The sequence below is a fragment of the Gordionus sp. m RMFG-2023 genome, chromosome 3 (genome assembly GCF_954871325.1).
Source record: "Gordionus sp. m RMFG-2023 chromosome 3, tfGorSpeb1-WG-v2, whole genome shotgun sequence".
In the NCBI taxonomy this organism is placed as follows: Eukaryota; Metazoa; Nematomorpha; class Gordioida; order Chordodea; family Parachordodidae; genus Gordionus; species Gordionus sp. m RMFG-2023.
Window position 1 is genome coordinate 46,518,109 of NC_088777.1, and position 17,643 is coordinate 46,535,751.

Consider the following 17,643-nt stretch of genomic DNA (forward strand, 5'->3'; position numbering starts at 1 on the left):
TTTTTAAAAATTAGCAAAATAGGTTGTTATCTTTTGTTATAACTCAATGACATATAATAATGCCATTGTTATAACTACTCTTTACCCAATGAAATTTTCACGAATATTGGGGTTTAGTATCTAATAAAATATAGTTATATCAAATATAACTTGAACTTTCATCTTTGCAGCATAGCCCTAACCTAAACGCTAATGGCTACAGAAGGTACGAAATAAAGTTTTAGTTTGAACCTTGTAGTTCGGTAATAACGAAATCTAAAAAATTAAAGAATTTCTTATATTCCTATAAACATCTTAGTCCTTATCTTTGTAGCAAATTTAATAATTAAAACTAACCACTAACGCGGTCTATTACCAACTATATCAGGTTTAATTTCTATTAAAATATAGCAATCTTAAATCAATCCTGACTATCCATAACAATTCACTATGGGGAAAAACATATAAAGCTCGGGTAAACTCAGGTTAAATTTGCAGTTTGCAGTATCATAAAAATCTTATGCAATTGGAATTAAACCAGCCTGGATAGATACTCCCCAGAAAAACTGTAAGCCAGTAACCTGGATCATGGTTAAATTTCAATAATTATCAATATTCTTGAGTTTAGAAATCTTAACTTGCAAAATAATTATAAATAATCCTAAAATTGAACAAATCAAAAATATTACATGATATTCAGTTTAAACAAAAGATTTTAACAGAATATTTAGGCAAATGCTAGAAAAAATATTATTTCTCATGTCCATATAGGTTCTTACTTTTATGGACAACAAAGTTTGGTTTGACATCACACCATTGCCCTAAGATACAACATCTATTATAATATATATATAAATCTTAAATATATAAAGGCTATTTTTTTTTATTCTTTACAGATGATCGATGTTTACAACCTATAAAGGTTTTATATTGTTTTTAAATAATAATTACTATATAGCGCTTCTGGCCTCTAGCGTTGAAGGTTCAACAGAGCTACGCTAGGTTTTTCTCATTTCCATCTAATTGGAATAGTTTAATTTGGGTAAGTAAAAATACGAGAAGCCCTCTACACGTTTGTGGGCAAGCCGCAGTTACAAGTAGGCACAACATTCCGAAAAATATTGCTTAAACCCCTATAGGTCTATTTAAAAGGAGTGGGGCAAAAAAAGAGCCTATATTACGAGAGTATAATTTAATTACTTTAATGGTGGGTGATGGCTGATTTTAAGTTTAATTTTTTTAGTGTAAGTTATGATTACTATCAATATTGAGATATAATGTTCATAGAATCTGTAAATAAATATCATTAAAATAAAAAATATTTGCCTGATTCAATCTATACAATACAGTTCTATCACTTCAAATTTTCCCTAAGTTTACCATTTTTTCATAATAATCATATGATAACTTTATAAGGCGCGGTCAAGTTTTTCAAAAAGTTGTAATGGATAAAATTCAGGTTATTCCTTTGGGTATAATATCATTAATTATTATATATTTTATTTTATATTAAGGTGCGGGTCAAGGTATATTTAATTTTAAAATCAGCTATAATTATAAATATAGATGTTGGCCGTAGCTGTATCATTATTACTATCGGTGGAAAGAATGTAATGCTTGATTGTGGAATGCACATGGGTTATAATGATGAGGTATATATATATTTATATAAGTTTGAAATATTTTAATTTAGAAAAAATAAATGATAATTTTTACAATTTAGAATTGTTCAATTTTTAAGACTACATTCACCTACAAATATATACCATGGACATTAACATTTGAAGCTCTTTTTCTATCCTAATCAACAAATGATATATAACATATTTTTAACTAATATCTTGAAAGACATATAACTTTTTTTTAAAACCATCTATTTTTCTAACAGTTTGTTATTTAAACATGTTCTATAATGATTATTTGATAAAATTGCATAGATAAATAGTCTTTCTATAGGGGCAACAATGCTTTTGACTTTTTTATAATAAAATTTATAATTTAATTATTAGTAACTTGAGAATTTATTTTAGATAACTCAAAAAGTTCTAATAAAGTTTGCTGAATATTTACTTTTGATGATTCACTAAAAAAAATTTAAATGATTAAATTGTGTTAATTTAGAAAGTTGTTTTCTCTAAAGGAACAAGATTAATAAAAAGTTATTATTTAAATATACATTCATATATTTGGAAAATTATTGATGGCTTGATTGTAGCCCCTTACTATTTGATCATAGAGTGTACAAGCAGCTCCTGGGGTTTTATCATTTTTATAAGTTATTTAAAAAAATATTGGATTGAATATTGATAATATAGGTTTATCTTCTACTGAATATATGATATTATTTGAAGAGCAATTATTAGATTATGGTCAAAGGTGAAAGTTAAAGATTCAGAATCACTCATTATATTTCTGCCAAAAATATATGAAATATACAATTATCAATAGAATTAAATATAAAAAATATGAATGAATGATTGCAATTATTAAACATTTTTTTATAAAAATTAATTAAATAAGAAAAGGAATTATTATTGTTTATATAAGTTATAACTCATAATTCCTAAATACATGCCTGAAAAATATATTTTGTTATAATTACTCTTTTTTAAATTGTAATTAATTACTAACTTCTTTTTTTAAATTGGAATTAATAACAGTTACTAATTATAAAAAAGAATTATAATTATGGAATTAATTACATAGCCCAACCTTGACTGGTATATCTCTAATATATTAAGTGATTATTTGTTAGTCTAAACTATATCAAATAATAACTCAGTTTAAAAATTTTAATTCAGTTATTACAATGGCGAGATAAACAGTTTTTGATCAGGGCAAGGGATTAGCAGATAGTAAAACCTCACCAGAAACAATACCAACCTTGCTGTAAGATGTATCTGCTATGGTTAAAGAAAGAAAAAAGGGAAAAGAGAATCAATTCTATTTTTTGATTGTATTTTAAATAATTCTAAAAAACTTAAATACGTGATACGTGATAAAAGCGTTTTTGCCCTCTGGTTGTGGATACAACAGAGCTACACTAGGTTTTTCTCAAAAATCCATCAAACTGGATAGTTAATTAAGGGGAGAAAAAAATGAGGAGCCCTTCACACGTTTGTGGGCAAGCCGCAAAACCACAAGCATATCACCCACACCGAAAACTCCCCCCCCCCCCAAAAAAAAAGTACAAACAGGCCAAGAAAAGAAAATACTGGAGCCAAAAATTAATTTAGAAAAATAATCATGCAGAAAAACTAAGTACAAACCCCCTTCTGCTTTACATTTGTGAATTATAACAGAGCTATTGATAATGTTAACCATGCAGCTTTGTCAGAAAAGGGAAGACCCCAACATCTTCCAGATCCAGAAAACCACTAATACATGTTGTGCTTCGAAATCAATGACGAAGAAAATCCCCTACCTCCAAGGTAAAAAGGAATAAAACAAGGCTAAACTCTTGCCACTCCTTAATAAATAAAGATCATAAAAATAAAAACAAGAAGAAACACTGGCAACGACCAATGTAATATATGTAGGCTTCAATTTAGATGTAATGTTTTGAAAAAGTTAAAGACGTTAGATCTAGTTAACTAGCGATAATAAAAGAAAAAAGTTTTTTTTTATTTTTTATTTCTTATTTTCCCAAGAAAAAACAAGTAATCACTTTAAAAACTTATATTTAGAAACAGGGTAAATGTAGTCACAATGTATTTAAGAAATATACTTAATAATGGAAGTAGTTGCAAAGAAGAAGAGAAATTAGAATACAAAGGCGAGTGGAAACTTTTAAATGTATACAAAAAACTTAAATAATAAGATGATTCCCAAAAATTATTTATATTTTTTTTCTGTCCTGTTTATATATTATTTTAATATTTTTCTGCTAACACTAGAATCTCCAAATAAAAAAAAACAAAAAAAGTGTTTATATTAGCACTAAGAATTCTAGAAAACTTGCCCAAGTAACAGCTTCCATTCTTATCCCTCCCCCTATTTTTAAGAGTAACGTGCTACCAAAATCGCCAATCGCTATTTATTAAAAAAAAGTAGCACACTAATAGCTACTATTTTTTAATAGTTACTTTTTATAAAAAAAATTTAGAAATAAATTTGTTTTGCTTATAATGTAATTATATAGTATATAATACATAAAAATCAAAATTCTACCAAAAAAGATAGCTCAATACAGTAGTGAGCTACTTTAACGAAATGGACCATTATAATTTTTAGAATCTTGACCAGCCTTTAAAAGAAATTAACCTAGGCCAGACCTAAAGTTTAAATAAAAAAATTTCAAAACTATATCTTTGACATATTTTATAAAAAATAAATTATTGTATGAGTACCATTCGTCTGCTAATCATGTTCTCAATTTCCACTTTCATTACAATCTATAAAATATATGGATATGACTATTTATATATTAATATGGTTCTAGATACCATTTTTAAATGATAAGTATTTTGTTTATTAGTTACATATTAAATTATATAATTGAACAAAAGGATTTTACTATTTCTTATCTGGATAACAAGGATTTATTGGTTTTATTGAGGAAAAAAAGGCGCGATTATGTGAGGAGGGGGCTCGCATAATTCACGTGCTCTCTTTTTAGGAGGGGTCTTAGACCGGTTAGTGATAATGTATTCCAAACCATTAGCTAAACGATCATATTTTGCAAAAAATATAATATGACTCATTTATTTTAATCGGGATCACGTGATCGAGTCCGATCTATATATCGTCGGCCTAGAATTGGAGTGCTCCACTTGCGCATATGTTTAAAATGAGAAAATCAACATTAAAGTTTAAAATCAAATTTTGGAAAACCTTATTGATCAATTTTGACAGAGATATAACTTTGGCAAAAATTAATATTTTTTAAATCTAGTTTTTATTTTTTTATATATTGGCAATATATAAGTTATTTTCGAAAATATCAAGTGGAGCACTCTAATTCTAGACCAACGATATATCATCCAAGTATAGAACAATCAAGTGGGCTTCAGAAGAAAAAACATGACCCTTACTGGATTCGAACCCAGGTCTATCGGATTTGTAATCAAAGAACTCACCAACTAGGCCATAGACGATATAATAAAGCATCCATTTTTTTTTCATTATTTATAAAAAAAATAAACATATCTATAATTTTATTTAGAGAAGATTCCCAGACTTTTCATTTTTTACCAAATATGGTACACTGAACGATTTCCTGAGCTGCGTTATCATTAGGTAATTTAATCCTAATATAATATTATTTACATGAAATATACCCTTTTTTTTCAGCCATTTCCATTTAGATCATTGTGGCGCATTACCCTATATGACTGAAGTGATAGGATACGACGGGCCAATTTATATGACACATCCAACAAAAGCTATTTGCCCGCTTTTATTAGTTAATTTTTTTAAAAATAGCCTCCCATATATTATTTAGCCACAATATCATCATTTTTAAACACGTAGTATACCTTTTTTTCTGGATAGGTTCTTTCTAAATCGCTAAAAAAAAAATTGGGTATTTTGTTCATATCTTCTAGAAAATTTTTTGAGCATTATGGTTATAATTAAATGGGTTTACTTTCTAAAAAAAAATGGGGGAAAATATCAATATTCCCAACTTAATATTATTAACGATATCTCCCCCATTTTTAGCAATTTAAAAAATATAAATTATTCAATTGGGATATAAATGTTGGATCCACCTATCATCTATTAATGCTTTAAAAAATTTTTCTAAAGAGATATAAGCAAAATATTTCCCAATTTTCAACCATTTTTGTTTCTAGCGGAGAAAGTTTAGACGAGAAGAAGGACGCTATGTTTTTTAAAAATAGTCACTATTACATTGTGCTTTAGATAAAAAAAAAGAAGGAAATCATAGGTCAGAAAGAATCTAAAATTTTTTATGAGAGACATAAGCTAGATTTCCAATTTTCAGCTGTTGTTTTAAGCGATTTACAACCTGAACTATTTTTTTAAATGCCAATAATTAGACACGAGAGTAGTGTTGTTAAACGGTTCATTTTGAGCCGATTAAAACGGCTAACTCAATATTTCATCTAGAATAATATTACGCAAGCCATAAGATTTTGTTTGTAGAAGGAACAAAGGTTTGGACATCTATTAGCTAAATCTCTAGGCTTAGGCAACATTTTTTTGGCTAAAATATTGAGTTAACCGTTTTTAAAAATCGGCTCAAAACGAGCCGTTTTAACAAAGCTACACAGGAGGAAATAAAAATAGTCACTACTCTATATGTTAAAGGGAAAAAAAAATATTTAAACATATGCTAGGAAGATTACAGGAAAATATTGGTCGAAAAAAAGGGCGAAAAAGATATTTTCACGTCGGAACATATTAAATTGTGTATGAAAAAGGTCATCGCGGTAAATTTACACGAATCAATAAAAGTGAGTCTAAAAAAATAAAAAAATTAAATATATGTTTTAAAAAATAAAATAAATTAAATTAAATTCATTATTAGGTTGAAGATGATCTCTACATTAAATCTTATTATGCTGGGCATGTTCTAGGTGCCGCCATGTTTTTAGTCAAATATGGTGAAGCTTCAGTTCTATATACAGTAAAATTACTTTTATTAACTAACCCCGAATTTATAATTTAACGGGAATTCCCGGCCAAGTATGCAAAAATTAATGTGAAACTATTATATTTATATCGTATATTTTGTATACTTCGCCGCCAATTCGCGCTAACTGTGAATTCAGGGCACTTATGCATGCAAATGCTGATGATTTCTTACCCCCTTCATCATATATATATATAATTTTAGGGCGATTTTAACATGACCGCCGACCGTCATTTAGGAACCGCCAAAGTGGACAAGTGTAGACCTACCTTGCTTATAACCGAATCCACGTACGCCACGACCGTTAGAGACTCGAAAAGGTGCAGAGAGGGCGAATTTTTGAAAAAAATACACGAATGCGTCAATAATGGAGGAAAAGTTTTATATTTATTTTTTCCCAAATATTTTTTTGGCTTTAAATCGACAATTTTGATTTGTGTTGACACTTTGAAACACTTGCTTTATAAGGGACGTGAAAAGTGAAAACCGTTATTTTTTTGAAAATCAATTATTTTGTCAATTGATTTAAAAAAGGTGTCAAAATAAAAATATCTCAAAAATTAAATCAAAAAAAATGATGCAAAATTGGGGTGTTTGTCCAAATGTATTTGTTTGTATTGCCATCACTCTTCTTTTCAGGGCTTTTTAGAGGCATTATTTGTAAAATAAATTTTTGCACTCATCCGATGATATGTAACCTATATTTAATATTTAAAAAAAATTGTTTGCTTAAAATATATAGCCCAAATAAATAATTAATACCTCGATGAATTATATTTTTTAAATCGAAATATTATATAAAATATTAATATTTGTAAATTTAAAAAAAAAAAATTATTAAATTAATATGAGATAATCTTTAATAAAATCAAACATTTGCTCATATTAGGTTCTCATTCCAGTTTTCGCTTTGGGCAGAGCTCAAGAGTTGTGCATATTGTTGGACTCCTATTGGGAGAGAATGAATATCAAGGTTCCCATTTATTTCAGTATGGGATTGACAGAAAAAGTGAGTGGCAATTTTACATAAAATAATCTGGGCCTTTTTTTTTTACAAGTCTGACCATATCCGCGGAATCATTTAGAGGAAAAAAAATATAACCTATCCAAATCTGGGTCTTATCAAAATAAAATTTAAAATCAATACCCGGTGACTCGATGTTAGGATCGAATCCGGATTTAGTCATACTAGGCCCTGATATGTGCAATCTAATAACTCGCCATTGTAAAAAAATTTATATTTAAATTTTTTCCTTAGGCCACTTATTATTACAGGATGTTCATATCGTGGACAAATGAAAAAATCAAGAAAACGTTTGTCGATAGAAATATGTTCGATTTTAAACACATCAAGGTAAATTGATAATTTATTATTATTATATTAAATTCTGAGACTCCCGGCTATAAGGCAGACCCAGGTCTAACCGGACCGAAAATGATATTAACCTTGACTGGTCTGAATCGGAAAATATGATAGCCAGGTTGGGTCATGACAATTTAAAGTAAATGAGTACTTCTTATTTAATGTCGTGTTATTTGTTAAATGTAATTTTTACAACAATAACAAATAATGATATTTGTAAAGCCATTCGATAAATCTTATACCAATCTACCCCAGCCCATGGTAGTCTTTGCCACGCCCGGCATGCTCCATGCTGGTCAATCATTAAATATCTTTAAGAATTGGGCACCGGATCCTAAAAATATGGTCATCCTTCCTGGTTACTGTGTTAATGGTAAATTTGTCACCTCATTTTACTTCATTTAAATATATATTATAAACATTTAAGCAAATTTTTGATTACTTAAGACTAGACCTGTGCGCCGCCGGCAATTTTATTCACTCCGGAACAGCCGCCGATTTTTCTTATGGTGGTGGCGCGGCGTGTATAATATTTAGAATGTTGTTTAATTATATTTATATATTATATTATTATTATTTAAATTTGAATATTAACATTAATATAATAAAACATGAATTGTATTCTATTGCTTTATATAATAGAATAGTGTATATCATTTACATTCATTCATACACCATATTCAATTTGGCTATATTAATTATTTTTATGGATTTGCACTTTTTAAACCACCCTATATACAATTATGAAATAACAACTCTCTCTACTAATCAAAAATCAAGTTATGTGTGGAAGTACTTTGGAAATCTTATTTTGAAGAATGAGAATAAGAAAAGCACGATAATGCCTGATTATATTTATTGTGAACCTTGTTTAAAATTGGGGAAAAAAGATGAGGAAGATTCGGATAAAAATATTCCATTTTCACAGTAATTTATTTTAATTTTAGACTTATATTTATATATAATTTATATTTTAGTTATGATATCAAATTTATAACAAAAATATAAGTACGAGTAACCTTTCTCGTCACTTAATTAATGTGCATAAAATATCAGAAAAAACATATAATAATAAATCCATTCAAACTATAAAAATGTTTCTAAAGCCAACGCCAACATGTAGCAAGAATATAAAAGATAAAAAATGGTTCTTAGGTTAGTATTAATGTTTATTAATATTCATTTTAAATTTTTAACTGGTTTGTTAAATTAATTTTATTAAGCATTTGTACAAAACAACTAAAATTTTTTGTTTGTTTTGTCAACTCTTATTTTGAGAACTTTTTAATGTACAAACTTAATATATAATTTATTAAAATAATTATGTAAAACTTTAAAAAAATTAAATTTTTAGTTTGTTTATTGTCAACTCTATTTTGAGATCCAATGTATAAACTTATGTATAATTTAAATTAATAAAATAATTATGTAAAACTTTAAAACAACTAAATTTTTAGTTTGTTTATTGTCAGCTCTATTTTGAGATCTTTTTAATGTATAAACTTATTATATAATTTATTAAAATAATTATGTAAAACTTTAAAACAACTAAATTTTTAGTTTGTTTATTGTCAGCTCTATTTTGAGATCCTTTTAATGCATAATTTAAATTTATTAAAATAATTATGTAAAACTTTAAAACAACTAAATTTTTAGTTTGTTTATTGTCAGCTCTACTTTGAGATCCTTTTAATGTATAAACTTAATATATAATTTAAATTTATTAAAATAATTATGTAAAACTTTAAAACAACTAAATTTTTAGTTTGTTTATTGTCAACTCTATTTTGAAAACTTTTTAATGTACAAACTTAATATATAATTTATTAAAATAATTATGTAAAACTTTAAAACAACTAATTTTTTAGTTTGTTAATTGTCAGCTCTATTTTGAGATCCTTTTAATCATAAACTTAATGTATAATTTAAATTTATTATAATAATTATGTAAAACTTTAAAACAACTAAATTTTCAGTTTGTTTATTGTCAGCTCTATTTTGAGATCTTTTTAATGAATAAACTAAAAATATATTTTATTAAATTATGTAAAACTTTATTTTGAAAGTTCATAACTAAATCAAATTTTTTATTTGTTTCTCTTTTTTAAATATCTTTTTTTTTAATAGGGCGAAATTATGTTTTGATGTGCTGCTTAGATTTATTGCCATCTGATTCTATAATCAATAATGGGATTACAGATTTTCTAAAGTTTAAAATTTAAATAAAATGATTATTAAAAAATAAATTGCCTAAAAAAATAGAAATATAAGATAATTGATTCCTCATCAAGAATTGCCTAATAGGACAACTATTAGTCGGGGTGCACTTGAAGATGTTTATTGTTCTATAAAGGCACATGTTTTAAACCTGATTGATGCTGGTCCAAAATTCTGTTCCATTACTTTTGATTTATGGACCGATGATTTTAAGCGGCGAAATTATATTACATTTAGTCTTCATCATTTAGATGAAAATTTTGATTTAAAATATTTTACCCTGGCAACCCGAAATGTGACTCAAAAGCATACTGGGAACCATATTATCGGAGATTGGTGGTATCGAAGAGGAGTTTCATTTAAAAGCCAAAATAATACAAATGGTAACTGATGCAGGGGCAAATGTCAAAAGAAGCGTCAGATTGGGGGATTATGAGCATCATTTATGCTTAGGCCATGGACTACATAATTTGGTTACAGTTGATGGCATAAAAAAGGTTGCCAGAATTGATAATCTCCTTAAAAAAATTAGAGAAATTATTTCAGCCCTCAGATATCGAGTAGCTGATTTGGAATGTGAAATTGAAGATGACCATCGTAAATGTCTCCAGTCAATTTATGAGACAAGTCATCACTTGGATATTGATGATTCTGATCCATACTTTGATGACCATTTTGATAACGAAGCGGATAATAAAAATTTCATTACACCAACTAATCTATACAAAAACGTTAAAATTAAATTGCCCTACCCGCTGGCACAGCATATTAATAATGCTAGAAAGTGTTCGTAGCGTGAACAAAAATCCTATTAATAATGTTTTGAATAAAATAGGAAAACAATCTTTAAAACATTTTAATAATGAATGGGATATGATTGACGAGCTTTATGCCGTATTAATTCATTCCGAGAGTCTGTGGAATTTCTTTCCTCCCAAGAGGGATCGACTATAAATATAGGGTTATTATTTCGCAGTGAAATAGAAACCCACATACAGATCAATATATCTGATTCCTCAGATATTATTTGTTTAAAAGAAAATATGCAAAAAAGCTTGACCATAGGTTTCCCATTACTGAACTTCAAGTTATTTTATATTTTTATTAATAAAATTATATTTTGAACATTATATATTAGCGACTCTCCTTGATCCCAGATTTCAAAATCTGTAAATTGTGCCAGAATATTTAAATTCAAATTCTACTACATCATTGCAATTTTTAACAAGACATTTAAAACTTTTAGAAAATGATAAAAATGCACAAAGTGAAATCCAAGTTGAAGATAATGGGGAGACTTCCAGTTCTTATATCGCCAAAATAGCTCGTAAACATTCCATTCCAGGCAGTGATTTGAACAATATAAGTAATTTAGAACAAGAATGCCATATTTTGCTAAGCCAAAATAATATCCCAGAAGAGGATGCATTAACCTTTTGGAAGAAAAAGCAACTGGAACTTCCTAGGCTTGCTAATTTAGCTAGGAAGGTTCTTTGTATACCTGCAACCACAACACCCAGCGAAAGAATTTTATCCATTGCTGGATCAATACTCAATGCAAAAAGGACTTCTTTATGTCCCACCAATCTTGATAAAATTCTATTTATTCATGATAATTATAATTTAGCTAAATCTGAATTCTGATTTATTATATTTCTTACTTAATATTTTGTTTGCATTCCAAATATATATTTGTTATAATAAAAATCAATAGAATATTACTAATATGTGTTGTTTATGTGACTGATCTGAGTGAAAATGCAATTCCTTAGTCTATTTCTGAGAATGAGAAAATACATGAATTTAAATTGAAGTGAGGCAGGAAATAATTTAAGAAATAAACTATGTTTCAATGTGTTAGAAAAGAGCGCCAAATTATAAAAAAATGTAATACATTATCCCGCCGCCGTCGCCGACAATTTTGTAGGCGGCGGCGAAATCGGCGCGCCGCCGAACGCCGATAAAAAATTATAAAAAAACCGCCGCCGTCAATTGAGACATCTGCGCACAGGTCTACTTAGGACATAGCCAGTTATTAAAACAGGATAACCTTATGAACAAAAAAAATAATGCAGTTTCTAATCTTATATTTAAAAAATATTTTACCATTTTTCGTGAGCACCTAATTAAACAGCTTGAGTTAATTTAAGAATCACCAATTTAACTATCTTCTTTATCTAATACTCGGACAATCAGGGTTATACCAAAACCATTAATTGTCTTTTCTTTGGGATCAATTTAGTGATCTACATTAATATATATCTTACATATTTCTCTAAGGATATAAGATAAGAATAAAAACATAGGCTGCGTGTTGTAATCATAATTTTTTTTTATTAGTTAAAACAAGACTTATTTTTATCTTGTATCTTTTAACAATGAAGCCAATTTATTTTAGTTCTAAAATTATAAGTTTGGAAAATGATTGATATTGACGTCAATGTTGAAAGTTACAAATAAAAATAGGTTTAGTTTAAATGACATTTAATACTAACGTAGACTGCCGATTTATTCATCAAAATTTATGTTTAAAAAATGTATGCACGCATTGAAGTCAGCTATTGAAAAGCATTTAAACAAAATACCTTTTTCATTGGCTGCTACTATAATCAATGGAGTTGACTACAGATGACTTCGACGTATGTACACTTTTTTTTCTAAAATGAATATTCAGATTCACTATAGCTTAGTTTATTGAATTAATGACATTTGCTCTAATTTTATTAGATTAATAAATAAAGTTATTGCAAGAGCAGTACTTAATATTAAATGCTATATTATACTGAAATACATTTACACAAATTTAATTTTAAACATATTCCTTCTATAGGCACCGTTGGTCAAAAAATATTGTCTGGTGTGAGGGTCTTAGAGTTCGATAATAACATTATGGTTTGCAATTATTTATTATTTTTATTTACTAATACATTATTATTACATTAGATTATTTTGTTTGGGGCTATTTTAAATTGTCATTTTTTTTTAATATACAGTTTTAAGCCGATAGTCTTAAGTGGTCATCAGGGTGGTTTAACCCAAAACCAGTTCTGGTAACCTGTCTAATTCGAGTTTAATCAAACCGGAGGACCGGATTATTGGCTTTCACAATTTGTCATCTTAAGGAGAATGTGTTAAAAATTTCGGCTAATGATAGAGAACTCATTTAGGTGTCCTGCCTTTTTTTTGGCAAATATCTCGCGAATGATGTCGTAATATATTTTTTACAAAAATCTGTATACAAAAAAACTTCTTTTTTTAAAAATGGCGGTGGTGATTCGGTAGGTTTAAAATATGAAGAGCAGACCCATGTTCGATTCCCAACGGGATGAATCCTTTTAATGAAACCAATCACTTGAATGAGGTTTGGGTACGGTTCAAAGGTAGCCAGAGAATATGGAGTAGGGTTATATATTTAAAGAAGGGAGTTTTTTATATATATAAAATTTGGTCATCGTTTAGTAAATTACTATATGGCAAACCGAAGCGACCTCTATCATTATCCTTAAAATTATCCCCTCAAAACATGTTTAATAATATAAAATTTGATGTCCTAATATATTTACAATTATTAATTATATTTTTTTGCTTGGATCTTAAAGAGTTGATTAGGAGGCTGTGCCCCTGGTTCGGCTCAATTTTGATACTTAATTCTGTTCAGAATATGACAAAACAGTTTTTAAATTAGGACACCCTATTTTGGTTCGTTTTAACTATTGGCATTGTTATCATATTTTTTTTGCTTTTTAGACTGTTTTATTGTTAGTAAAAAGCCGGCTGTTTTGTAATAATTGTAACCATGATACACCCTGTTGTTGATAAATCGTTTACTAAATATCCTTGTGTTTTATATCCATTTAAAAAAAAATAATATTATATTTTTTGTATTTTTAAATAGGAGATCACAATTGTATTAATGCAAATGAGAGGATTATTCTCAAATTTGTATTTCAGCATTTTTATTCTTGATGATAATGGAAGAATTGATTTATCCAAATTTTGCAATAAAAAAAAAACTGTCGAAAGTTTATGTTTCAATTTTTTTATAGATTTTCACCACAATCGTTTTTTGATAAATATTATTTCACCAAATTTAAAAATAAAAAAAAACATTACATGGCCCCTTAAGCTGGAAGTAAAACTAGCCGTGGAATACATGAGCTTTAGCGCCCACGCCGATGCCAAGGGTATACTACAACTCATACGTAATTGCGAGCCCGCCAACGTTCTCTTGGTACATGGGGAGGCTGAAAAGATGTCCATTTTGTCCGGTCAAATAAAATCTGAATTCGGTATTTTTATATTATAGACACTTGTATCTTGATATATTATTGCTTGCGAAAAGTTAATCCGTTTTGGACCTAAATTTAATTGGGAAATTAACTATTCTGTTTTTTAAAATTCGTTAAATGTCTATTAATCCAGAGTCATCCAGGCGGGGGCCATGTTTTATAATAAATTAATTAAATTACATTACATGTTTTATGTGTTTTTGTTTAAAAAATATATATCTCACCTAATTCAATATTTTTAAAAATATTTGTTTCAAATCACGTGCTTAATTTTGAGGATTGTAAGAAGAGTAGTATTTTTGGAATCCGAAAAATATATATTATGAACAATTTTTTTTGATAATGGATATCGATATTTGGACTGCCGAAACGTCAATCTTATTTAACTTCTACGCATAATTATATAATTATTATTATTTCTCTAAAACAAGGTGTGCCTTGCTATTTCCCTGCCAACGGCGAGAATGTAGACATTCATGTCGAAACCTCCATTTACGCTGATTTGAGTTTGGATCTGCTGAAATATTCTGCCCCTTACCCGGAAGACATATTTGATGAAGCGAATTCGATAAATGGAAACGAGTCTAATCATATTAAAACCAGTAAAAGATTATATATCGCATGTGAATTAGATTATTTTAAAATGACTTTTTTTATTATTATTTACATTAAAAAATCCGAAATATTTATAAAATAATTCAAATTAAATCCGTTACTAGGTTAACCACCCTATTGAAAACAATAGAAACTTAATTTTTAAAATTTCTCTGCTATAAAATTATAAAAAGTGGAGGTAGAATATTCTAATTCTCAAGTGACGATATATATAAAATATTGTATTTCAAAATAACTCCTCAATTATGAAATGTCACGAAATAAAGTATTTGATGCTGTTTATTTTCAAAACTTGTAAAATGCTGTATAAAAGCTACCCTTTTTGGCGCTATGATTTTTGGGTCTAGAAATTAGAGTTCTTTATGGCCTGTTGAAGTCGGACGAGTCCTGTTGTGATATCCAAATTGATCGCTATCTATTAACTAATCGCTACCTATTAAATAAAAGATTGATTTTTTTTTATTCTTTATATTAAATTAACTTTAACCTCGCGGACTCGTTTTATAAAATTAACTCAATAATTCGATATAAATTACATGATAGATTTTGTAAACTATATAAACTTAGAAATTTATTGTTTTTACCAGTTAAAATATTTTTAAAATAAATTTATTAAATAAAAGTTTTAAATCTCTTTGTAATAAGGCGTGGGTTCGAATCCCACCGTTGCCACCATATTATGGTTGGCAAAAAATGAGAAAAACAGATACTTAAGTTTATTTAATAAATTTATTTTAAAAATATTTTTTAACTGGTTAGTACAATAATTTTCTAAGTTTATATAGTTTACAAAATCTATCAAGTAATTTATGTCAAATTATTGAGTTAATTTTATAAAACGAGTCCGCGAGGTTAAAGTTAATATAATATAAAGAATAAAAAAATCAATCCTTTATTTAATAGATAGCGAGATAGCGATCAATTCGAACATCACAACATTTCACCCCTTAAGAAACAAACTCCGCTCAAATTCTTATTGTACGTGAATCTTTTATGTTCAAAACACAATCTTGATATCGTGCGGGTAATGTTCTATTCCGGCTAGGCCTCGTAACGTCGGCTGTACATTCTTTTTTTTGTTCAGTAACATTTCTCTTCTTGTAAAATGTAATCGTTGGTAAAGTATTTGGGTCATGAATTAATATTTCGTCAGTGGTAAATCTTTTCTTAAATTGGTCTAAGTGCCTCCTTTATATACCATTTTTCGTTTGAATTAGAAGTAACATATTACTTTCTTTTTTAACTATTATGCCTTCATCTCACTTGTTTACTCCAAAATTTCTATACCAAATTTTTTCTCCAATATTCATCGTTATATTTTTTGGTAAAACTGTGAACGAAGTGTTGTCGTCGTCTTTCTTATATTTTAATAAATCCCAATTTGTTCTCATATCATGATTGAACATGAGTTTTCTTGGTGGGATGCCAGTCGTACTGTTTGGCGTGTTTCTGTAGTTGAACAAAAATTATTCCAAAGCGATGTCTATGTCCATGTTATTTTGTTCCATGTACTTCTTCATATGTGATTTAAAGGTTCTTACCATCCTTTCAACTTGCCCGTTTGACTGTTTATGGTGAGCTGAAGTCAAGTGATGTATATCATGGTCTCTACAAAAAATTTTTTAAAGTTGACTTGTAAAGTTTGAGCCATTATCAGAAACTATTTGTTCTGGAATACCTAATTGTTTTCATCAATTCTTTTATTGTAAATTCCTAGGTTATTGATTTCACCGGCGTGATTATAGGAAACTTACTGTACGCATCTACTATAAGCAACCAGTACTTGTTAAAAAATGGCCCAGCATAATCAATGTGTATTCTTTCGAATGGCTTCGTCGTTAACATACAAGGATGCTATGTATTAATGGGATTATCAGCCCAAATGTTACATGATTTGCATTCTTTTACTTCGTTATCAATGTCATTGTTAGTTCCAGGCCACCAAAGGTATTCTTTAGCTAAATGTTTAGTTTTGCAGCACCCAAGTGTCCTTCTATTGATTTTCTTAAAACTTTAGGTACAATGATTTTATTTTCTTTAAATAGACAATTTCCTATAATACATAATTCCGTCACCATATTGTTATATGTTTTATTTTTTATCGTGTCACCGTTTCTAATGTCGTTCATTATTTCCATTAATTCTCTGTCGTTAGAAGTTGCTTTTTCGATAATTTTAAAGTTAATTGGTACGCCCCATAAATCATTATTTTCTTTCATATCATCCATAATGTGTATTTTATTTCTTCTTCTGAAGGTGTTAATGGCAATCTGACACCGTGTTGTGTTTACCCGCTCTATGTCGTATTTCGAAATCGTAAGCTCCCATTGCAATATTCCACTTCTGCAACCTCATCGACATAGATGAATTTTCTTTTAAATCTTTGGAAAATATATAAATCAACGGTTTGTGATCGTGATGATTATAAATTTAGTTCCGATAAGATATTTTTGAAATCTTTTCATCGGAAAAATATCGCCAACGCTTCCCGTTCAATGTTAGTGTAATTTCTTTCGGATTTAAGTAAGGATCTTGAGGCAAAAGCTATCGGCTTTTCTTTGCCGTCCCCTTCTAAGTGAAAT

The 17,643-nt window shown here is 28.2% G+C and overlaps 1 protein-coding gene across 1 annotated transcript in view; it reads left to right on the forward strand.

The window, feature by feature from the left end:
• The first annotated feature begins 1,392 nt into the window (after positions 1-1,392).
• LOC135925638 (integrator complex subunit 11-like) overlaps positions 1,393-17,643 on the forward strand; it is a 28,574-nt gene continuing 12,323 nt past the window's right edge. Inside the window, exons 1-14 of the mRNA XM_065461017.1 lie at positions 1,393-1,451; positions 1,494-1,505; positions 1,546-1,631; positions 5,144-5,217; positions 5,272-5,383; positions 6,282-6,398; positions 6,473-6,571; positions 6,782-6,955; positions 7,467-7,586; positions 7,836-7,931; positions 8,163-8,313; positions 12,988-13,049; positions 14,284-14,446; positions 14,878-15,048. Of these exons, the coding sequence (XP_065317089.1) occupies positions 1,424-1,451; positions 1,494-1,505; positions 1,546-1,631; positions 5,144-5,217; positions 5,272-5,383; positions 6,282-6,398; positions 6,473-6,571; positions 6,782-6,955; positions 7,467-7,586; positions 7,836-7,931; positions 8,163-8,313; positions 12,988-13,049; positions 14,284-14,446; positions 14,878-15,048 (1,465 nt within the window). The 5' untranslated portion in view covers positions 1,393-1,423. The remainder of the gene's footprint in view (positions 1,452-1,493; positions 1,506-1,545; positions 1,632-5,143; positions 5,218-5,271; positions 5,384-6,281; positions 6,399-6,472; positions 6,572-6,781; positions 6,956-7,466; positions 7,587-7,835; positions 7,932-8,162; positions 8,314-12,987; positions 13,050-14,283; positions 14,447-14,877; positions 15,049-17,643) is intronic.